Genomic DNA, 24,234 nt, shown 5'->3' on the forward strand with positions numbered 1-24,234 from the left:
GTGGTAGCCACGGGGTGTCTTGAGCTCCCTTTCTTTTTGTAATGGTCCTTGGAGACCCTACTTTTTACAATGGCCCTTCGAGGCCCTATTTTTTGTAGTGGCCCTTCGAGGCCCCACTTTTTCATGAATAAAAATTACATTTTGTTGTCCACTGTCCACTTATGTCTGCCTCTGGCTAATACTGTTTGATTCTATACTGTGGGCCAAAAATACTCCGGGCAAACGTTCGAGCTTCGGTTGACCCGGGTCCTTGCGGGCGTGAACCGAGGTGAACTAATCAGCGAGTACCCAATTTTTAGTGAACTGGGTTTCTAAGATGGTTTGGTTTTTCTGTCCGGGCCCGTTCCTGACCAGGAGTGCGCTTCTGGTCTTTGCGGAGACGAGCCGAGGCGAACCAAGCAGCGAGTACCCTAGTTTTAGTGAACTGGGTTTCCAAGTAGCTTTGGTTTTTGTTGTCCGAGGTCGTTCCTGACCAGGAGTGCGCTCCCGGCCTTTGCAGAGACGAGCCGAGGCGAACCAAGCAGTGAGTACCCTAGTTTTAGTGAACTGGGTTTCCAAGTAGCTTTGATTTTTGCTGTCCAAGGTCGTTCCTGACCAGGAGTGCGCTCCCGGTCTTTGCGGAGACGAGCCGAGGCAAACCAAGCAGCGAGTACCCTAGTTTTAGTGAACTGGGTTTCCAAGTAACTTTGGTTTTTGCTGTCCGAGGTCGTTCCTGACCAGGAGTGCGCTCCCGATCTTTGCAGAGACGAGCCGAGGCGAACCAAGCAGCGAGTACCCTAGTTTTAGTGAACTGGGTTTCCAAGGAGTGCGAGGAGAAGTGCGAGGAGATTTGCAAAAGAGCCTCTATCATTCACATTCAATATACATATTTACAAAGTCACTTTCGCGCCGGGTGATCTACTACTGATAGTATTTTCGGAGGTTCTTCGAGTTCCAGGCATGGGGTAGTAGGTGCTCCCCAAGCGTCTCCAGCTTATAACTTCCCGGGCGAATCACCTCTTTTACTCGGTATGGCCCCTCCCAGGTCGGGGAGAGTTTTTCGATCTTCTTCGGTTGGGAGATGGCAGCTTTCCTTAGGACTAGATCTCCTGCTCGGAATTCTCTGGGGCGTATCTTTGAATCATGATAGTTGGACACTTTCTGCTTGTAGGCGGCGACCCTGATTCGGGACTCTTCCCGGGCTTCTTCCAGTAAGTCGAGGTTTGCACGGAGCCCATCTCCATTGAGCTGTTCATTGAAGTTGGTGACTCTGGGAGACAGGGCGCCCACATCGACGGGTATTACGGCCTCCGTTCCGAAGGACAAGTTGAATGGTGATTCCCCTGTCGGTGTGCGCGGAGTGGTACGATACGCCCATAGGACGTGATAAAGTTCATCTGCCCACCGACCAGCCTTTTCGTCCAGCCTCTTTTTAATCCCCTGAAGCAGGATTCTGTTCGTTACTTCGGTCTGCCCATTCGTCTGAGGGTGCGCTACTGAAGTGAATCTCTGTTCAATCTTCAAGTCGGAGCAGAATTTTTGAAAGTTCCGGCAGTCGAATTGTCTACCGTTGTCTGTTATCAAGAAGCCTGGGATCCCGAATCTGCAAACCACCAATTTCTAAAACAAGTTCTGCACGTTTTGCTCTGTGGTCTGGGCTAGAGGTTCGGCCTCCACCCATTTGGTAAAATAGTCAATGGCCACTACTACGAACGAGCGCCTTCCAGAAGCTGGGGGAAAGGGGCCCAAGATGTCCATCCCCCATACTGCGAAGGGGAGTGGGCTGATGATCGGGGCCATGGACACAGCAGGCTGGTGGATGGTGGGAGAGAACTTTTGGCATCTCTCGCACCTTCTGACCATATCGAGAGCGTCCTGTCTTAAGGTGGGCCAGTACAGGCCTCTCAGCAGCACTTTGATTGTCAGGGCCTTGCCCCTAGGTGTTCTCCACAAATCCCTTCGTGTCTCTTGTAGGGCGTACGCGGCGTTGCTGAGCCGGAGGCACTTTAGGTATGGGAGGGTGTACTACCTTTTGTACAGGATCTCACCATCGAAGGAAAACCTGGCTGCTCTCTGTGTCACTTTGCGGGCCTCCTTCTTGGCTTCGGGAAGTTTTCCACTGCGCAGGACTCGTGCTCAACCTGCATTACTTCGGCGGCCTCATTTTCGATACTGGATTTCTGTAGAAACTCCATACATATACTCCCGAGGGCGGTGTATCCGGATGCAGCCAGTTTAGACAGAACATCCGCTTTTGCATTTTCTGTTCTAGGGATTCTGATGACCTCGAAATTTTTGAACTTCCTGGCTAACTGGCGGACCTTGGAGAGGTATTTGATCATACGTTCGTCGCAGGCCTCATAGACCCCTTGAATCTGGTTTGCAACCAGCTGGGAGTCACAGTACGCCTTCAGTCTTTGGGCGCGTCTGGACTGTTAAGTTCATTCCGGGGAGGAGGGCCTCATACTCTGCCTCATTGTTGGACGTGCGGAATTCGAACCTTAGGGCGTAGTCTAAGGTGAAGTTGTCAGGCCCGGTGAGAATCAAACCAGCTCCACAGCCACCCTTGTTCGAAGATCCGTCCACGTACACTTCCCAGAGTGGTTCGATGGTCGATTGATCCTGTTCTGCCAGTACGGGGACAATTTCTGCTCTTATTGGTTCAGTCTCAGCTTCTGTTTACTCCTCAGTTGTGGTTTCCTTCCCCACAGCCGGGGTTTGGACAATTTCAGATTCGGTGCTCTGCTGGGGGATGGTGCATTCAGCAACAAAGTCTGCCAGCACTTGAGCCTTTATCGCTGGCCTAGGCACGTAATGGATGTCGAATTCGCTCAGCTCCACGGCCCACTTCACGAGTCGTCCTGAGATGTTCGGTCTATGGAGAACCTGCCGGAGCGGCTGATCTGTCAAGACTTTTATCATGTGGGCTTGAAAGTACGACCTCAATTTTCTGGCTGCCATGCCAGGGCATAGGCCAATTTTTCGACCCGCTGGTACCTGATCTCGGCATCATGCAGGACCTTACTGACATAGTAGACCGGTTTCTGTTGGTTGTGCTCTTCTCGAACTAGCACGGCTGCCAAGGCCATGGGGCTTACGGACAGGTACAGGAGCAGCTCCTCCCCCGGCTCTGGCTTTGTCAACAGCGGTGGAGAGGACAAGTACTGCTTCAGTTCCTTGAACGCAATCTGGCACTCCTCTGTCCAAGGAGCTGTCTTGATCCCCTTGACGGCGTTGAAGAAAGGCAGGCATCTCTCTGCGGACTTTGAGATGAAGCGCCCCAGCGCGGCCACCATCTCGGTTAGCCGTTGGACTTCTCTGATGGTTTTTGGCGGAGTGAGCTCCACCACGGCCTTGATCTTCTCTGGGTTGGCCTCTATCCCTCTCTGGCTTACCATAAACCCCAAGAACTTTCCCGAGCCGACGCCGAAAGTGCACTTGGTGGGGTTGAGCTTCATGTTATGCTCTCTTAGGACCTGAAATGTCTCTCTCAAGTCGGAGACATGATCTTGCGCACTTCGGCTTTTAACCAGCATATCATCCACATAGACTTCCATGTTACGGCCGATCTGTTTCTGGAAGAGCTTGTTCACGAGCCTCTGATACCTGGCCCCGGCATTTTTTAAGCCGAAGGGCATGACACGGTAACAGTACGTCCCCTGATCAGTTATAAAGGAAGTCTTTGGTATATCAGACTCATACATTCTGATTTGGTTGTATCCGGAGAAGGCGTCCATGAAGCTCAGTAATTCGTGACCTGCGGTTGCATCAATGAGCTGATCGATCTTCGGGAGCGGGTAGCTATCCTTCGGACAGGCTTTGTTTAGATCTGTGAAATCAACGCAGGTCCTCCACTTTTCGTTTGTCTTTTTTACCAGGACCACGTTTGCCAGCCAGTCCGGGTATTGCATTTCTCGAATGAAGTCAGCCCTTAAGAGCCTCTCCACTTCATCCTTTATCGTCTGCCGCCTTTAGAGGGTGAAATGTCTTCTTTTCTGTTTCACCGGCCTGCAGGTCGGGTCAACACCAAGTCTGTGCGTGCTGACCTCCTGGTCTATGCCGGGCATGTCAACGGGAGCCCATGCAAAGACGTTCGCATTGTCTTGAAGAAACTGGGTGAGGCTATGCCGGGTGCTGCTGTCTAGAGAGGAACCGATCTGAACGACTTTCTCATTATCGCCTTTGCACATAGGGATGGAGATGAGGTCTTCGGCGGGCTGAGTCCCCTGGGCTTCGTCCCTCAGATCGAGTAGCTCAATCGGCAGCGATTCCACAGCATTTTTTCCCTTGAGTGCCATGGCATAGCACTCCCTGGACTGTGGTTGGTCTCCCCTGACTTCTCCCACGCCGTTTGGAGTTGTGAACTTCATTTTCTGGTGATACGCTGAAGCGACAGCGCGGATTAAGTTCTGGCCGGGTCGTCCCAAGATAGTGTTATAGACCGAAGTGGCCCTCACTACCAGGAAGTTGACCATCGTGAAGGCTTAACAGGGCGGCTCTCCGACGAGGACTGGGAGTTCAATCTGTCCTTCCACTTTCACGACCTCCCCTCAGAAACCGAACAGATCCAAGTTTGCCGGCCTTAAGCGGTCGTCTCCGATCATCATTCTTTCGAAAGCATGATAGTACAGGATATCGGCCGAACTCCCGTTGTCGACCAGGATTTTCTTCAGCTCCCAGTTTGCGACGAGCATGGTTATGACCAGTGCGTCGTCGTGAGGGAGTATCAAGTTGTCGAGATCCGCATCTGAAAAGGAGATCTCATTCTCTGTCTTCATCTTTTTGTTGCATGTGTGCACGGTGTTGACTCGGCGTGCGTATGCTTTTCGAGCAGCAGATGATGTGCCCCCAGCGGCCGGTCCTCCCATAATCGTGCTGATGACCCCCTTTGGCTGGGACCGGCGTGCCTCTTGTCGTGGACTGGATGGCGGGGGAGATTGATCCCGTGTAGGGGGCGGCTGTGACTGTCGAGGGCTCCGGCCTTGGGGACTCTTCTCCCTGCGCTCTCTTCTGTGGCCGTCACTTCTGACATCCTTTTTCAAGTATCCCCGACCAATCAACAGCTCGATTTCTTCCTTGAGCTGCCAGCACTCGTCTGTGTCGTGCCTGTGGTCCCTGTGGAACCGACAGTACTTCGATTTGTCTCTCTTACTTCCCTTGGAGATCATTCTGGTCGGCCATCTTACGAACTCTTCTCCTCTGATTGCGGCCAGTATGTGTCTCCGAGAGGTGTTGAGAGGGGTAAAGTTTTCTTCCCTCCTCTGGGGGACCTCTCTCTTCTGGAGGCCTTATCATCCCTATGCTGCTTGGTAGGGTTCTTGTCTTCAGAGGTTTCCCTCCGATTTGAGTCCAGGGCTGCCAGCGTCTCTTCCACTGCTATATATTCCTCCGCTCCGGCCATCAGATCCGCCAGTGAGTGCGGGTTTTGGCGAGCCACTGACCGGCGGAAATCGTTGGATCTAGCACCTGCGAGGAGCGCGTTCGTGGCGGCTGAGGGATCTAAATTTGGCACTTGGAGTGCCTCCCTGTTGAAACGGCTGACGAACACCTTCAGAGGTTCGTTGTCCTCCTGCCGCAAGGCCATCAAGGATGCTGTTGTTTTCCTTGGCCTACGGCTGCTCATGAAATGGCGGACCAGATCGTCCCCAAAGTCTTCAAAGTTGCTGATGGAGTCCGGCTTGATCCTTGAGTACCAGTCATGGGCCGCACTAGTCAATGTGGTCGGGAATGCTCTGCAGAGGAAGCCATCGGATGCGCCGTGGAGGAGCATCATCGTTCTGAACGTTTCCAAATGGTCCACGGGGTTAGTGGTCCCGTCATATTGTGGGACGGTTGGCATTTTAAACCCCCTGGGCGCCGGGGCGTTCATAACATCGTCGGTGAACGCCGTTCTACTTGAGAATTCCCTTGCAGCAGGCCGGCTCTGATCTTTGCCAGTTCTTCTATACGGTGGTCTATTTCTTCTATCCTCCGTAGCATCGGATCAGCTCTTCTGTCTGCTCGGTCCAACGGGTTGTTCTTCTCCATCGATGGGCTCGCGGCGGAGCCGGATTGACTTTCCGGACTCCTACGACGAGGACGGGATTTCTCTTGCGGCGCGTGGTCTTCCTGGGCTCGGTACTTTCGTGCAGAGCGAGACCGTGACCTCCGGCGGTGGTGAGGCTCTGTATGGGCATGCCTGGTTCTGGAGTATTGGACTTGCCTCGTGGAGTGGTGAGGCCGGTCTTCACCGTGGCATGCTGACTCTCCCCTGTGGGCATTCGACCTTTCCTGTACAGGTCGTGGAGCTTCCGGAGGATGTTGGGGAGGCGCTTGGAGTAGGTGTTGGTATTGACCAACAAGAGCCGTCATTTGTTGGAAGAGAGCTTGCACTTGATCCGGAGTGGGACTGGGATTGAGGTGTTCTGAACGAGCTGGGCTCTGCTCTGCTGTAGCAGAGGTAGCCACCACCTGCGAGGCGATTCGTTCGCTCCGGGTCCTGCGAGGTAGTACGGCTCGGGTAGTCCTTGCAGTTGGTACCCGAGCACTCTTTCGCCTTGCCATTTTGTATAGGGGATTCGAATAGCTTTTAGTTCGAGGTCCCACGGATGGCGCCAATCTATTAGGCCTAAAATCGGTAACAGATACGGCAGTGACGTAAGAGCTGAGCTGGAGGACCCGAGGAGCCGAAGTGAAGGAGCTGAGTCCTGCACATGAGCAAACGAGGTCAGAAGACCAACCCGGAGTCGTTACTCCGGACAGGCCCTTCGACACTCAAGTCAGTATGAGCAGGAGTGCAGAGCGAGTTTTTAAGAGTGGTGGTTGAGAAGTTATTACCCATTGGTCTGAGCCCTGAAAGGCCTTTTATAAAGGGAAACCTGGGGTGGTTGGATTACCTACCCCAGGACAGGTGTCGACCTTTTACGGGTTCAGGTTTACCTACTCTTAGGTAATTACCAGACTACCCCTGGGCCGACGCTGGACTTGTGGTGGGCCATCCTGGGGCCACGTGTCGACAGCTGATTAGCTGCTGTTTTTCATACCCCATCAGGAAGGATCGTTGTTTCTTTTTGTGAGTAATTAGAGCAAGGACATGATAATAGCACACCCATATTTTGATATTTTCACTCACCCAGCTTGGCGGTCCTTTTGCTTTTTTTTTAATTAGTGAGAACAAAAAAGTGGGAAATGATATATCCTCCCCCTTGTTTTACATGAGACACCCAGCTTCAATGTGCATGGTTGTCCCAAGTATGTAAAGGGGCGGATATATCACTTCCCGGGGCAGAAATAAAGAAGGTAAGGATAGCCAAATTCAAAAAAATTCTATTCTAATTATATGGTCAAAGAGATATGGATGGCATGCCAACTTTCAAACAATCTCCATTCTCATATGCTCTGTTTGGTTACCTTTTTTTGAGTAAAATAGCAGGGAATGTAATTCTCCTAATTACCCGAGGGATGTTTGGTAGGATTTAGCAGAAATTGGAATTTTGACCGCCGGTTATGTCGGGCGCTTGTCGGGTGACGTGGAACCCTCGAAATTCGCCGGACAAATTTCTCCAAATCGAAGGACAAATGGGAGAATTTCTCAGGAAATTCTTTTTCACCGTAATTGTCATAACTTTCTACTTTTGCTTGTAGTTTTTTCCGTAATTGTCATATCTTATTATATTTTGTTGGTATTTTTTTCGTAATTTTCAAACTTTATAATCATTTCTAGGTAATTTTTATTTAAAACTTTATAACTTCTGCTATTTTACTTTTTTTTGTAATGATTACTTTTTTTGCTTATTTTTGTTTTTGCTAGCAACCTTTGCCCATGTGCGCATCTTTGCACAAGGATGGCCACATGCCGAGAAGTGGCATAAGAGAAGTTTGCTAGCAAATTCCTATAAAAAAAAAGGAAATGTTATCAACACTACTGTTTTCTTATGAGGGCACTCTCACTTTATAAAAAGTACGGTATGGCCCACACCATAGGATGATCCAAACCGTCCATTAGATGGGCCATAGCCTAAATAGGTTATGCTCCAAAAATCATTTCCATAGGATGATCCTAACCCTCCAATCTGAATGTTAGAGGGTTGATCGTAACCCGCTATAGATCGGAGGGTTAGAATCAACCAATGGAAATAATTTTGGGGCTCTATTTAGGCTATGGCCCATCTAATGGATGGTTTGGATAATCCTATGGTGCGGGCCATACCGTACTTTTTATAAAGTGAGGAGTGCCATCATAAAAAAACAGTAGTGCTGATAACATTCCCGAAAAAAATCTTAAAAAATACGGTAAAAAAACTCCTGCACATCTCCTACCCCTAACCAAAAAATGTCAGGGAGATTTGCTCACAATCTCCCCGTTGACTGATTTCCTTTTGATTTCCCTTTGACTTCTTCTTCTCTGAATCCCCCAACATCTACCAGGATCCAAACAGAGCAATACGGTCAGAGAGAGAGAGAGAGAGAGAGAGAGAAGAGGATGGCATGGTAGCCAACTTTTAAAAAAAATCCATTATTATACGTCAGAGAGATAATGATGGCATGATAGCCAAATTTTAAAAAAAATCCATTTTAATTATATTGACAGAGAGATAGGGCCAAATTCACAATAATATCTTTTTTTTATTCCAAAAAACTTCCTTTCTAATAATAAGGTAATAACAAAGAAGTTCATGGTAAAAGAGGCAAGCTTACTAATATTTTTATTAATTCCTCTCTCTGTCTCCTCTCTCTCTCGTTAAAGTGTTTGTTGCCTTGCCTTTTTCACCTCGATAGATGTTAAGGTGTTTGCTGCCTTGCCTTTTTCACCTCAATGCTAACATAAAGAAAGATTTTTTTGGGTTTTGTAAGTCTTCTTCCTAAACAAGCTCCTCCATTTTTTTCCTGGAATTGTTAAAGCTTGAGCTTACATCAGCGGATTTGTTTTCTTAAACCATTTCTTTTCTTTTTTTTCTTGAATGATATCATCCGGGTCGTTGTGTTTGGCAATCCGGATCGCAAATGACCCACGTTTCGGGTCGCGCGATCCGGATCGCGGGTCGAAGGGAGGGGTGGGGTAGCGATCCAGGTAACCTCAACAAAGTCTTTGGGGCAAAATCAAATCAGGTTGGTCTGGCAACGTTCCTGCTCTAGAAGAATGGGATCGCAAATGAACCACGTTTCGGGTCGCGCGATCCGGATCGCGGGTCGAAGGGGGGTAGCGATCCAGGTAACCTCAACAAAGTCTTTGGGGAAAAATCAAATCAGGTTGGTCTGGCAACGTTCCTGCCCTAGAAGAATGGCTGAGTAGAAGAAGTGGATCGAAGTAGAGACTAAAGGTGTACAAAATTGATTTACTTGAGGTTATGATCATCCCTCCGCTGGAGTCAAGCTTGCATGACCTTCAACATTCCTGGACAATCGCCACAAATTCACCATTTCTGGAACTTTACCCATGGTCTGAAAAATTCTCAGATTTGGAATCAGTGGATTGGTGGCTTATCTCCGGCATTCCGGCCCAAGCATGGTGTCTGGAGAACTTTGTTAAAATCGGGAGTAAGATCGGGAGAGTGGTTACAACAGATGCTTGTTGTAAATCAGGAAGGGAGGACAAATCTGCTAAATCCAGTTAGCAACGAGCAGTAGCTGTCCTGTGGTGGGCTCGATTCCGGTTTGTGCTGACGGAGCAACAATATGGGCCAAAATGGAGAGGTTCCATCTAGCATCATTGGAGTTATCTGATGGAGGCCAGATACGGCTTCCAGGAAATGTCAGGGGGGTTTCTGATGAGCTTTCAAACCAAGATCGAGATACATCCAAGGAGATTTGCAATGAAGACTCTGTGTCGGAGGAGGATTATCTGAATTCAGAGGATCCAGAGCTTGCAGGGGAGTTCCCAGTGAGTGTGCCGGAGAAGACGCATGCACACGATAGCAATGTCACGCATGCGTATGATAGAAATCTGGGGGATGCGCAAGATAGCAGTCGATTCAATTTTCAAATTTGTAATGCACGTGTCACTTCCGCAATGGCTATCTCTGGGAATGCTTATCCACCTCTAGCACAAGTGGGAAACGTGTCATGCAACCGAAGACGTGCTTCAGAAGCTGAAGTAGAAAATGGTTTACCGGATACTCCCGGTGTATCGCATTTAGTTGGACACTGCTGTCGCCAACTCCCTATTGAGGCTTGCTAATGGACCATCCTGTCCTACTGGTGGGCCTTGGTCTTTAGAGGATTGTGGATTAAGAGATTTGTGTTTCCTGATGGGCCAAATTTTGAACTTGTTTGCGGGCCTCATTGATGAAGCCCAGTCTTCCCAAAATGGGCCTGCTATTCAAAAACAAGTTGATAGTATATCCTCCCAGGTCCATTCTCTCGCTGACCCATGGATTTGTAGGTTGAGCCAGACACAGCTACCTCACCAATAATCTGCAAGCCAACGATTATGATTACGTGAAAACCGAAAAGCCCATCCAAAAATGGTACTAAGAGCGAGGGGTGGACATGGTTCCGGTTCGAACCGAACCGAACCGGCACATTTGGTTCGGTTCGGTTCCATTTTTATATGGTTCGGTTCCGGTTCAGAAATCTGGGAACCGATGCAAATTCGGTTTGGTTCTAGGTTTGGGATCCCGGAACCGAGAACCGAATTTTCGTGAAGGCTATAAAAGGCAGAAATAGGTGGATTTGCTTTTTGTTACCCTTTTTGCGTTCTTAAAAGATACCATCAACCTCGATCCCTCTCAATAGTTCTCTCTTTCTTTCTTTATATCACAGATTTTCAGATCCTCGTGATTCTCAGATTCAGATTCAGATTTTTGCGGAGAAAACAGAGGAAAATTTACAACCGTTGAACAAGAACTTGTTACAAGTATAAAAAGTGGAAGAAGGAGAAGATGAAAAAGGAAAGGAAAACGAAAATGGAAGAAAATGTTGCTGCAAAAATAACGATTGGTGTTTGCGTCATGGAAAAGAAGGTGAAATGCGGCTCGGAGGTTCTTTTCTTTCATCCCTGTTTTATCTTCTCATCATTATCAAAACACGTGACAGAAAAATCAAACCGATGCTTTTGATGTTTTTTTTTTTTTTTTAAAAAAAATTTCTCATCACAGATCTTTTTCTCTTCTTTTTTTTTTGCAAGATTTTGATGTGTTTTTCTTTTCGAATCGAGTCATCTGTATGATGCGGAACAGATCTCGTTCTCTTTTTTCTCAATGTTTCGAATCTGATAGACTGAAATTATGTTTTTGTTTTTTATGTGTTTCTTTTTTCAGCTGTTCTCTGCTCCAATGAGCCAGATCTTGGATAGGCTACAGGCGTTCGGAGAATTTGAGGTATCTGTGGTTTTTCGTAATAGATCTGGACTGGTTTTTGGATCGGTTGTTGATTGATTTGTTGTTTGCAATGCTATTTATATAAACAGGGCCATTGGTGAAGGTTGGGTAAACCCAGAACCGAACTGAACCGATTATATATGGTTCTGGTTCGGTTCTGGTTCCAATTTCAGGGAACCGATTATATATGGTTCGGTTATGGGTTTAGCCCAAAACCGAACCGAACCATGTCCACCCCTACTAAGAGCCCTTAAATAAAAATTGAACTAAGAATAATTTTGTTCATCCAAGCCCTATTAGAAAAGAGAGATATGCGAATAGGAAATCCTACATTTCAAGAACCATAACACTTACTTGCAAAATCAAATCCTTGGCAAGCAAAAAACTGGGCATTTCTCCATCCAGGATGAATCTCAAAGTCGGGGGTACCTGAAATTTCAGTATCTGAGCAAACTACAACTTTTGGACAAAGATAAATAAGAATGCAATCAATCAAATAGCTCCAGGAAATAATAACTAGAATACTGAAATGAATATAATAACCATATAATTGATATAGCTTTTTCTTCAAAGAAAGAAAACAAGATAGAAAATAATCACTGCAACACAAAGGCATTTACAAGGAGAAATATAGCAAAATCCCTAACTTTATTAATACAAGTATGCCAAAGAGGGGAAGGAAAGAAATAAAATGTTATAAATGTCAAAAGGCCATCATGCCCTAATACCGAATATCTGCATAATATCTTTAATGTCAACAGCTATGACAACCTGTAGACACCCCATTTTGACCGGATCCTAATTCTCGAAATCGAATAAAATTTCAGAGCTCAATCTCAAAATTTTAGCAAAAAAACCGAGCCCTAAATGTAAAAGAACTTGAAAAATACCAATTCGCAGACCTTGGTTGAAACCTTTGTGGAGCGTGAATGATTTCGAACCCCATCAATATCCATTGATCCGTTACCCTTTATATCATTTCTTATTTTCCTAAAATTTGCAAAAAAAAAACGTGAAGCATCCCTTGGATTTTGATATTAGCACCACTGTATTGGTACCCCTAAGCTCTAAGGGACTTGAATTCAACCTTGTTTTGATATTTCCATTGACCGTATTCTCTTTTAGTGTCTGAAGAGGTTTCCCATATTTTTTATCACTTCCAAGTATGTCCTTGTAAAATTTCAAGTAGAATGGGCGAGAAGTTGCAGAAAAGACAAGTTGATTTTGTGCCTATATCAAATCATTGGAGTGCCAATGTAATTTCCCTATATCCGAACAGCAAGTGGTTGAGTCAACTACACAGACAATGTCCAGTGGAGGAAAGGAGGGTTTGGAATATATTATTTTCTATATAAAGGAGTGGTGGTTTAGCAAAACCTGGGTGGACAAAGACTAATTTGAGAGCAAGGTGATTAGAAAGAAGAAATTAAGTGGGGAGGTGCAATTACTACAACAGAGGTATGTTGAAATCATCACATTGCTTTTCATCTATAAATAGCATTCGATCAAGGAATTTGAGGAGAAGCTCATTTGAGCGTTTGGAAAAAATTAGAGCGTAAAAATCCTAGCCAAGCCACCCTCTTGTACAAGGGAATAGTCATGAATATTTAATACACCAAAGAGGTGGCTGTCTAGAGAAGAGGAGGGAGATGAATAAAATATTTCTTATAATGGAAAGGGGGTTGATTTATTAGATCAAGGAGGTGTCAATACCAATTTCTATATGTATGTGACCATGAGGAAAAGACAAATGGGTGGTGTGATTATTGAAGTGGGGGTGCTACTATGATTTTCTTTTTTTTTTCTCACTCATAAAAAGGAGATTAGAATTGGGAAAAAGGGGGGCTGTCCAGGGCACTAATGAGGGTGGGTGTCAATATATCATTTCAATAGATATTACTCTTTTAGAGCTCTTCAAAGGGGTGCTGTCCTTGAAATTAAAGGGGTGAAAATTTATCATTCCCTTTAAATATCCATCGAGCAAAGGCATAGAAGAGGGGGGTTTTTCTTTTTTTAGTGAGAAAAAAAATTCCAGAGGGGGCGTGAGTGAAAGCAAGAGTAGAGAGAGAAGGGGGATGCAATTAGGGGGGTGCCATTGCCAAAATCAGGGTGTGCTGAAATCAGCACACTCCTCACCTGTAAAGTGCTCAACCGAGCAAGGATTTTAAAAAGGGGATCTCGTTTTTTTCAAGAAAACAGAGGGAGAAAAAGGGGAGAGCTGAGAAGAGAAAGGGGAAAATAAGGATTTATTAGGGCTTCTCCCCAAATTCGTCTTCTCAGGCAAAGACTCCGGCTAAATTCCGGCCGGCCTTAATCCTCCAAGCTATTCTCTTTCATTCTTTGCTACTTTTATCATTTTTCATCCTTTTCTTTTGTCTCAAACCCTATCATATCTAAACCCTATCACCGTAACCTTCTTTGAACATAGCAGTGTTATGTAAAAGGATCTGTTCGAGGCTCCATCTGAGATTTGAAACGATCGCCTCGTTTTTCTTTGCCACGGTGAACCAGATCTGATTTTCTGCGCTCATTTGCTTCACATTTTCTTCTAGTTCTGCGTTCCTCTGGTTCATGTTCTGAAGCTCTGTTTCCTTTACTGTTAGCCTTTTCAAGACTTCTTGATCTAAGATCGAGAACAGAGATCTACAATTCCTGTTTCTTGACTCTTCCAATCCAAACCAAAGCTTCTCGTTCTGGAATCGGATCCATGTGTCAATTTCCGTGTTCTGCTGGTATACGCAAGTGGCAAGATCTTGAGCGAGAGGCTCAATAAAAGGAGATCTTCCGCTTGTTGATGTCATTCCAGATCCGTTTAATCGATTATCATCGTGAGATTGTTGCAAACCGGTTGAAATCGTAGCAGAACCGGTTTTCTGTGGAACTTTCGGAATGTTTACGAATCGGAACTGGTTAATTCACTCTCAGGATCATTGAAAACCGCTCCATTCTTCAAGATCTGCTCTCCAGCGTAATCGCAGTAACCTCTCAACAAATTCGCGCTCTGGTTTTCTCTATGCTAAATTTTGCCAGAATCTGATGATTTCACCGATCTAAGTATTAGATCCGATCGTATTTTCTCCTTGACCGTGGTCTGTTCCGACCTCATCACCGGAATCCGATTGTTCTGACAAAATTTCGTTTCTACTCGTCATCATCTCCGGTCACATCTAGCAAGATCTGATCGTTGCAAATAGTGGTGAGAAATCATTTTGCATCTTTGGACCTTCTTTTCATCAATTACACAGGTAGACTCCTTTTCCTATGAATTGAATTGAAATTATGCCAGGGATTAAGGTGTGTAGTTGATTATTATCATTAATTGCTCATGATTTCATATTGTCATGGTTGATAAGTTCTGTAAATTTTTTCTGATCAGTTGTTTTTTTTAGATATGCATCATGATAGATTGAGAAAATGGGTTTTAGATATTTGAATGAAATTTATGTTGGTCTGTCATGGCATATGATGACTATAGGTGGATTGGCCTTGTGTGTTTATTGAAGTCACTCAAGTTACACTAATGACTTTCTTTTAGGGGATTCGAAATGGCTGATTCCAACAAAAGCTTAAACTAGTCATTCGCTCATTAATTTTAGACTCTTGATTCTTGGCAATTGTATGCAAAGTATAGATTTGTCATTTTTGCTTTGGGTAAATTTTCGGGTCATCTCACTGCTCAGATTGTTCCTTTTGATTTTTTTTAAGACAATGTTACTGATTTTCTTGAGTTAAGAGTTGAAGCAAGTAGTGGGTGATTATTGAACCAAGACTGTACCAATGCTTGCTCTTTTAGAATGTAATAGTATTATTATTGTGTTGTATCAATGATTGGACCGACTTAATAAACTCTTATTTTCTTCATTAAATTGGCTGGCTAGTATCATTTAGAGGATCGCAAAAATACAACTTAATAAACTCTTATTTTCTTCATTAAATTGGCCGGCTAGTATCATTTAGAGGATCGCAAAAATACACAACACTATATAGTCATGGATAGCAAACAGTAAAAGGGCAGGTGGAATATAGAACTTGTGATAACACTGCCTCATAATGAATGAATTGTCAACTAAGATGTTTCATGAAAATTTAAAAGTTTAGGGTATTAGTTGATAGTTATGAGCATTGACACCATCGGGCGACGAAGGCGCTAGCCCAAGCCCATCATTAGGGGACTTGCTCAGTCTAAGTAACACTCCCCTCTTTTGTTTGAAAGACTTGCCTAGTCTTCTAGATGTTCATTCCTTAAATCTTAAGTCCCCATTTATTGCAAGGGCAATGAAAGAGTCATCTAGAGCCCTCTTTTAGGAGACAGGCTATGTCTCGACAGAAAATCAAACCTTTTAGGGAGACAAGCTACGTCTCAGCAGATAGTCATACCCATTTAGGGAGATAGGCTATGTCTCATACAGAAAGTTCAAACCCTTTGGAGACAGGCTTTGTCTCATTAGCCTTAGTTATCTTTTTGTCTTGGGAGACATGTCATGTCTCATTAGAGCCATTCTCAGAGTCGTTAGCATAGGAGTCTGTCCTTAGCTAGAGAGTCTTTTTTTTGGGAGTCTGTCCTATCATCATAGGGGTTAGGATTCTTTCCAACCTCTCGTCAAGTCATATGATTTTATCCGCTCCTGCACGGTATAGGATGCTATCCAACCCTTGTAGAGTTGTTATTCTGTTCATTCCCCCGCAAAGCATAGGATGCTGTCCAACCTTTACGGGATATTCAGGAGTCTGTTTTACCCTTATGATGATAGGATTCCATCCTCTTGTGTTAAAAACATCTGAAATCACCAAAAAATCTTAAAAATCTTGAGTCTTTGATGGTAGTTAGGAAACTCTTTTTCTGAACTACGTTGGCTTGATCCCTTTCCATAGGGTACGTAGTGCAGCTTGGGATCTTTATCCCAAGTCCAGCCAAACTTTTAAAAATAAACATTTCAAATATTCAAAAAATATAAAATTCTTCAAAACCTTTTCAAAAAGATCTTCCCCTAGAGTTAGGAGTCTGCCCTAGCTATTTAGGTTGTTTTAGAGTTAGGAGTCTGTCCTGATTTGTTGATATGGTGTGTCCCGTCGCGTGAGTGTCCCTAGAGTTAGGAGGCCTCGAGTTGATCGGTTAGACACTTAGTTGAACCGATGGCTAGACTAGGAAGCATATAGTCAGCCCATGGTTTTCATTAGGTTGCACAGCCTAGATACACATAGGATGTAGGGCCCACCTGCATTAGTTTAAGGCTAACCAACTTGCATTAGTTAGGGCATATAGAGAGTCCTAAAAATTACAATTCACATGAACTTAAGTGATCGTACAAAAAAGCTTTAAAAATCAGTCGAGTCTAGTGGATCGAGTCTAGGATAGTGGTTCTAGATGGTTAGGCATAGTAGTTTAGAATAGGGCATCGAACTACGTTGACTCCGATTCTTCCCGAGGCCGGGATACGTAGAGCAGCTGGGATGGACGGTCATCTTGGTCCGAGTCAATGCATTAGAGTTTTAGGATTCATTTTATCCAGTTATGTTTAGAATTGATTTATGTTGTATGTTTTTGCTGTGTTTTCTTACTTCTATGTACAGATCCTATACATTTAGCTGTAACATGCATGTGTTTGCACACCAGAACTTAGACACCCATTAGGCATGTCACTCATAACCTAGTTTTGCTTAAATGACACATCTTTCATTTATTTTGTGTATGTGTTTAATTTTCATCTCTGAGACATGCATGAGGGTTCGTGCCTGGTTACGAATTCGGAAGGTCTGAAGAGCACCTCATCTTCAAAATCAATAACAAATGGCATAAGAGACCAGGTGCTTGCACTTGGGCGGATGAGGTGCTCTTCAGACCTTCCGAATTCGCAACCAGGCACGAACCCTCTTTTATATCTCTGGTTATCCGTTGCAACAGAGCATAATATGGGATCCTTGGCCCACTTCCTTGGATGGCGACTCTTCTTTGTTTAAGGTACGCCTCGAATCTGGGCTAGTCCCCGAATCGAGAGGTATCTCCCTTTGTATCGCCACTCATGCTGTGAGAGGCATTTCTTCTTTCGAGAGTTCCTTGGTAGAGCTCTCCATTCACGTGGATGATCCTGAGACTGTTAGCGCGTGGGGGCACGTCCCCCGCCGCCTCTCTCGGATCGGGGTCCACACAACCCAACCTATTCCATGTGGGGGGGGGCAGGCAAAAAAAGCTCTACTAGTGCACAATGGGTAACTTTGAGACATATTTCCACTGAAGAACTAGCCCTTACCTATTAGCTCAGCCCAAACTTGAAGTCAAGACTGACCAGGATACACTAAATTTCATAGAATGAGTATACAAACCCTCCCACCCCTAACTACTAAATCTGGAGGCAGCAATTGAATAACAAAATGACCAAAACACACTCCTCATAAATGTATGTTTTCGTAGAAAACCAAATTTCTATTAATGGAATGTAGGCACATTATGAGCAATACATGACAAAGTACAGAGATACATATGAACGTACATCTCATGAGAAAAAAAAACTACAACTACTAATACAATAATGCAAGGACAAGGCACTGTCGTAAGCTTGTTTTGGCCCTTGTGGCCTAGATTCTAAAGCATTTAACAATAACTTATGGCCATGAATAAAAAAGACAAAACTAGACCTTGCACTTCTTATCATCCTACGTGAAATACAAGAAGTTTTGATAGGGGAAACCAAGGGACGCCAAGCAGATTGATTATCATCAAACAAGTACCCACATAACGCAGAGATTACCATGCAACTACGAAAATGAGTGTTTCTCAATTCAAGACAGGTTTATGTACATCTTTCAATCTGTTTAACAATCACAATATAATGGAAATTGTTTACAATTTCATGTAACAAAAGCATCATGAAGGAAGCCATACAAACCTTGAGTAGGAGCTTCCCGGCGCCCATAACAAAACCAGCATCAGTGTTGCCAATTCCAGTAGCAAACTGGCCAAATGCTCCAGCAGTGCATGTGTTGGAATCTGTGCCAAGGAGGACCTGGAGGCAGATTGAAAGGCATTAAAGCAAGGAAGGCCTCATAAAAAGGCATCCGATTAAATATAACCGTGATCCTTAGATCCTTAAAAAATGTTAACTCTCCACATAACAAATAAGGATACTCGGATAAGGGTAATAGGTACACCTTGGGTATTCATGATCTGTATCCTATTTTACTACCCTTTGCTTAAGATTCAAATCAGGTTTGATAAGTGACGGTACCCATGTGGATCCCTTTTATTCCAGCGATGAATGCAGCATATCATATCATTTTCCCTTTCCATTTACACTACATATACAATTTATGTATCACTCATGACTTGAAACAATGATCCATTAGATAACTAAGTCAACCTACTTGGGCTAAAACTTGACTTGCGGTTAAGTTAGACACTATAATATTTGCAAAAACTAAACTGGAAAATAATTTAAATTCATCTACATATTGAAGTGTTGATTAGATTAATTTAGTATCACCCATATGCTTTTATTAGTTCATCATCATTTTTTATTATAATTTGATGGATTAAACCTTTACATTGGACCTAGTGAGAAATGTATCCAGTGTACTCTAGGCTTAAGGATCCCTACCTGTATCCAACAACGACATATTTGAATATAAGATCAGTTTCGTCCAGTATCCTAAGATTTTGGGGTTTAGGGGATCCATGTACCTGATCCTTAGTTCCTTACCATACCAGATACTTGTACTCTTATCCCTGTACGTCTGACCTCCAGGTCAAAGAACAAAGCCTTGACCATTGAGCTAGAGGCTCAATATCTCTTATCCCGGTAAAATATAAATATGCTAAAGTAATTTACATTTGGTAATAAAGATGTACCTCCCCCGGTCTACAATGGCCTTCTTGGGCAAGAGCAATATGACATACACCTTTATAATCTGGGTTAGCCTGCAAATTGAAGGCATAAACTTCGTCATCAAGCTTGCTTACAAACAGAGGAAATATGTTATTAAGCGGTGAGAAGAAGTTCCAACTTCATCCCTCCAAAATAACAAAAATATAGCAGTAATAGGGGAAAAAAAGGAAGGAAAGAAAGCTAATGACCATACCCTGAAATTACCAAGATCCTTGATATCATAAAAGTACTTGATATTTTGCTCCATACAAAAATCCCTCAAGATATCAACATTACGATTTGCACGCTCATCAGTTGTGAAAATATAGTGATCAGGAATAATGACAATCTTCTCACGATCCCAAACCTGTGACATTCGAAATCAACGGTGCAAGTTTAAGAATTATATGTGACCAAACATCCTCACACATTAGCCTCAATCAAGATTTTAAAGCTCAAGGCACCACAAGAAAGAAGTACATCACAACTGTGAAGAAATACATAATGAATTGAGATATGGGATCCAATGGACGGGAAAATTACAATGTGCCCAGAGAAAACTGAACAGAATTACACTGTGTGCCAATGCTTCACAGAATTTGAATCTACTAACATCTTCACTAATCAACATTGTATACGGTGTTAACCCCCGAGTAAAGAAGCAGCTGAATCAGTACTAGGTTGTACAAATTTAAAATTATTAAAAATAAAAAATGTAACACTCTCAATTCAACTCAACAAAGCCTTTGTCCCAAACTAGTTGGGGTCGGCTAAATGAATCCTTTAGAAAATTTTCATGAAGAAGGAATCTACCCGGCTCTAGTTGGGTTCTTCTATGTGGATCATTTTCTTCCATTCTATCCTATCCAAGGTCATGTTCTCTGTTATGTTCCTAGGCTATCAAGTCTCTTTTTTTTTTTAGATGGACCTAGCTATCAAGTCTTTCCTCACTGTTTCTACCCAAGTTGTCTTCGGTCTGCCCTACCTCTTTTTAATCCATCAATTTGGCACGAGTCGCCTCTTCTCACCGGAGCATCCAAAGGCCTACGTTGGATATGTCCAAACCATCTTAAGAGGTGCTCTATCATCTTCTCCTCAATTGGTGCCACCCCCAATCATGAAAGAAAATTATTGGAGCCTTAATGAGCGATTAAAGAATTCCACTTGCCAGATAAATCAAACAAATTCAAAATACTACAACATAGCTCATTGTAATTAAAAAAATAAATAAAACAGAAAATTCAGATGAAAGATTTAACAATAAAACTTAATTCGTAATTCCTCGAGAGTACAAAAAATGCAAGTTTTATTGACCTTGAATATCATAATACAATTCTCCTCCGGGTAAAATCCATAACAGATTAAAATGGGTTGTTTCATGTTTGTATTCGTGAACGTTGACTTTACGTCTTCCTTTGGTTGGTTCTTGATATTCTTAATGGCGTTATAGATTCATCGTCTATCAATAATGTGACATATTGGAAGATTAAGAATCAAAAGCATCACATGGCATAATAGACAAAAGAATTCCATTGATATGTGCATGTTATTGTGTTATATATGAGGTAGTTACAGTATAGTTATTATGTGGTTATGATTATGTAGTTTAGGCTTGTGGGTGTTAATTATTGGTGATGTGTCTTGTAATTGCGTAGATGGACTTGTGATGCAGCACTACTTTTTGGTTGTATTCAAGGTTTTAAATTTCGGTTTCAGTTTCGGACATCAGCGAAATGGAAACACTTTGGTTTCGGTAGGAAATTTCGGCCGAAATCTTGTAAAATCAAGGAAGAAAATCACGGTCGGAATTCAAGTAAGATTCTTCACCACTATTTATTTTTTTATTGTCGTTTTTTCGAAATCATGTGTGGAGATGATTTTTGTCAAGATTTCTATGAAGCTCTAGACATTTCGACAGAAACTTTGCCCTTTTTATCTTAGAAGTCACATGTTTCGGACGAAATTCTGAAATTTCGGGACGAAATCTTGTATATAATTTAAGTAGTAGTATTTGAATGTTAAAATAATAATAATAATAATAGCAAGGAGACTTTGTTTTCAAGAGAGTCATGTTCCTCTTGAATTGAACAGTTATGATGGGAAAAAAAAAAGAGATTAGAGAAACTCCAAAACACATACTTTGGCATTATGGCCAAACTCATTCTTCAAGATCCCAATAGTCCCAGGCCCACAAACATCATGGGTCATCAACACATCAACATTCACCCAAACATTCTCTCCAGGATCCAACTTTGACCTCTCAGACGCCCTCGCCAGAATCTTCTTCGTCATCGTCATTGCGTGCTTAACCTAAAAATCAAACAACCCAACAAAACTCATAATTCTAAATCCCAAATTAAAAACAAAAATACAACAGAATGAACAAAAAGGTAAAAAAAAACCCAACTGAACCACTGGTTGAAGGAGCTCTCTGAGGCTGCGCCGGAGCCATGACACACATAACCACCTTCGAACCTCTTTTTCTCCATTTTTGTGTGCAATTTGGAGAAGAAAATGACGAAAAAAGACCTATTTCTTTCTGTAAAATTAAAGATGGGGTCGGATATTAGATGGGTTTGAGGGATCTTTGTGTAGAATATAAAAAAAAATTTGATTGAAGAGAATACCTTTTTGATAAAGGGCGTGGAGCTAATTGTAGATGAAGCCATGGGTGGTGAGGGGATGAAAAATATGTGAAAAATCTTCGCTTTTAGGCCCAACTTATGTTGAAAGAAATAGAGTGAGGTGAGGGAGTAATGTAAGAATGTAAACTCTTATTTTATTTTATTTTATTTTAATACATCTGGTGGGAGTCACCCTAGCTTGCACATCAAAAGAAGAAGAAGAAAGAAACAGAACCTAAAGAACGCCTAAAGAAACATTGTCGGAGGGTGTCTACAATGGTTTTTTTATTGCAATATCATTGTAGATGTTAATTTTTAGATGAACTTATCATATACTTATTAAGAAAAGATTCTTTACAGACAAAGTGTGTCTAGGGCCCATGAATTGTTGTTGTTACTTTTATTTATTGAAAGTTATGGGATAACGCACTTAGTTTTGGAGGAATGCTAAACTGAAGAGCGCCCTTGTAAAATCACCCGCAAGGAGCCCACCATTGGATTCATGTCACCAAAGTACATTTATAGTAGCACTCAAAAATGTACAAATAAAGAAATGATTAATGCACTTTGATGAGTGGATCCAATGTGGTATCCTTGGAGCTGATTCTGCGAGGGCTTCCTTCAGCTTAGCATTCCTATAATTTTTTAGATAAAAAATTGTTTTATCTTTAAAGTTGAAATATTGGCACTTAGGGGTTGTTTAATATACATTGTTTTTTTTATTTAAAAAAGTGTTTTTCCAATTAAAAATTATATACTTTCATTATAATCATTGGTATTGATAATAGATTCATAACCATTCTCATTTCTACATATAGTGAAAGCATTCCTACTCATCTATGTAGGGGCTGTTCTCTGAAAGTTAATTTTTAAAATATCTGAAAGATTTTTCGTCATTGGAGAAAGATCATACATGATCACAATAGTTTCAATTCAAAAATAATAGATTTATTATGATACATTTATATTACCATGATTTATTAGAATATGATTCCATGAAGTCAAAATATAATAAAAAATGGAATTTTAAAAATATATAGTCATTTATCTTAATATTTATTCATGAAAAATTAAATGTTTATATGAATATGATTGATTAGAATATGATATCATGAAAGAGAAAAGCGCTGCTGGGAGCTTAACTGCGCTTTAGTGGTTTATAAAGCCTCCCATTGGTTCATTTCTTGTGGACCCACTATACGTTTCAAAGAGGGACCCACTTTTCTCATCAGATTATAATAAAAACTGAAATATAAAAAATATATATATAATCAGGGATTTGCTAGCGTTCACTGTTGCATGTTAGAGCAGCCACCTCATGAATGAAGACAAAATCTGCTGAAAACGGATTGCCTTCTTTATCATTCACCTTTCAAGTATTACAAGGCTATTTTAATATTTTCATCAATCTTATAAAAAAGATAAAAAGAGATGAATTATTTTCAAGAGATACTTACGTCCACGTGTCGGGTAACAAAAGGCAGTGCATGATTAGTACATGATAGGGAATAATGGGAAACCTAGTATGGATATTAATTTAATTATAAAGCATATTTAATAATATGATTATTGTAATTAAATCATATTAAATTAAGGGCTTAGAGGGTTTAAAGGCGGTGTTTTCTTTTTCTACCACAGGTGTAACGAGGAATCCTTTTTGGGGGTCTCAGAAATCCAAGAAGGGACGTTGTCTTTGGTACATAGTGGGAGTCCAAGACGAATGTAGACAAAAGAGCGTCTGAGATTCATATCTGTTTTGGGAATGGGCGGTTTAGCTTTGTCGTCTCTACACTCTTCACTCGACTCACAGGTTTTTTTAAATTTTTATATGAAATTGAATAGAGAAAACGGTTTCTACACGCCAACTTAAAATACAGTGGGGGCCCATATTGTTTGGTGGGCCCTCACATAGATAAGGTGTGCCTAAAAACTCAGCTTCATAGGATCATCCTAACCCTTCGAACCATGGAGGCAAAAAATGGACAGATTTGCGAAGGTTTATACACGTCCATTTTACCTCCACAAATCGTAGGGTTGGGATGATACTATGAAGCTGATTCTTGGTGAACATCCTATCTATGTGAGGGTCAATCAAATGAATGGTTTGGATCACCCAAACAATATGCCCTCCACTGTATTTTAAGCTAGTGTGTAGATAACTTATCTACACTTGTGTGTAGAAACCGTTTTGTCAATTGGATACTGGATTACTCTCTATTCAAATAAACTGGACACTAGATAGGACATTTCAGATCTCCTGACCCGTCTATCGGTTGCCATGTCTGCACATATGGAAATGGGCCATGCCTGTCAAATTAGCTTGACACTGTCACAAAAGATTCTCCTTAATGGGTTTTAGACGTTGATTAGATGATTTGATCTTGTTCATTTTGATTTCCCCGTACACTTGTATTAAATACCTCTCTCCTAAATCAAAAGCGTTGCTGATTATTTATGGGTGATAATAAATTCGCA

The 24,234-nt window shown here is 42.5% G+C and overlaps 2 protein-coding genes and 1 pseudogene across 6 annotated transcripts; 1 reads left to right on the plus strand and 2 right to left on the minus strand.

Annotated features, from left to right (window-relative positions):
- The first annotated feature begins 8,671 nt into the window (after positions 1–8,671).
- LOC143890317 (uncharacterized) lies at positions 8,672–24,234 on the plus strand. Of its 5 annotated transcripts, none has more exons than XR_013255188.1 (5): positions 8,672–10,623; positions 10,720–10,937; positions 11,217–14,521; positions 20,852–20,948; positions 23,398–24,234. XR_013255188.1 is itself a non-coding variant. In XM_077395058.1 (5 exons), exons 2-5 carry the CDS (start codon positions 10,839–10,841, stop codon positions 23,401–23,403), a joined length of 282 nt encoding a protein of 93 aa, XP_077251173.1. In that variant the 5' UTR covers positions 8,702–10,623; positions 10,720–10,838; the 3' UTR covers positions 23,404–24,234. The 5 variants fall into 5 exon arrangements, 2 of the variants coding, with proteins under 2 accessions (XP_077251173.1, XP_077251101.1); XR_013255190.1 differs by having other exon boundaries at positions 8,701–10,623; positions 11,217–11,276; positions 20,791–20,948; XM_077395058.1 differs by having other exon boundaries at positions 8,702–10,623; positions 11,217–11,276; positions 20,832–20,948.
- LOC143890239 (3-isopropylmalate dehydratase large subunit, chloroplastic-like) lies at positions 11,589–21,840 on the minus strand. The gene is made up of 7 exons (XM_077394877.1): positions 21,763–21,840; positions 21,543–21,674; positions 21,275–21,445; positions 19,350–19,502; positions 19,120–19,188; positions 18,161–18,277; positions 11,589–11,705 (listed from the first exon to the last, which is right to left on the minus strand). The coding sequence occupies exons 1-7, from the start codon at positions 21,802–21,804 to the stop codon at positions 11,604–11,606; spliced, it is 786 nt and encodes a 261-aa protein (XP_077250992.1). The 5' UTR covers positions 21,805–21,840; the 3' UTR covers positions 11,589–11,603.
- Positions 13,516–14,428, minus strand: LOC143881847 (uncharacterized; annotated as a pseudogene).

This window comes from Tasmannia lanceolata, unplaced genomic scaffold, assembly GCF_043159265.1.
Source record: "Tasmannia lanceolata isolate RefF3 unplaced genomic scaffold, GAP_Taslan_0.1 ptg000002l, whole genome shotgun sequence".
In the NCBI taxonomy this organism is placed as follows: domain Eukaryota; kingdom Viridiplantae; phylum Streptophyta; class Magnoliopsida; order Canellales; family Winteraceae; genus Tasmannia; species Tasmannia lanceolata.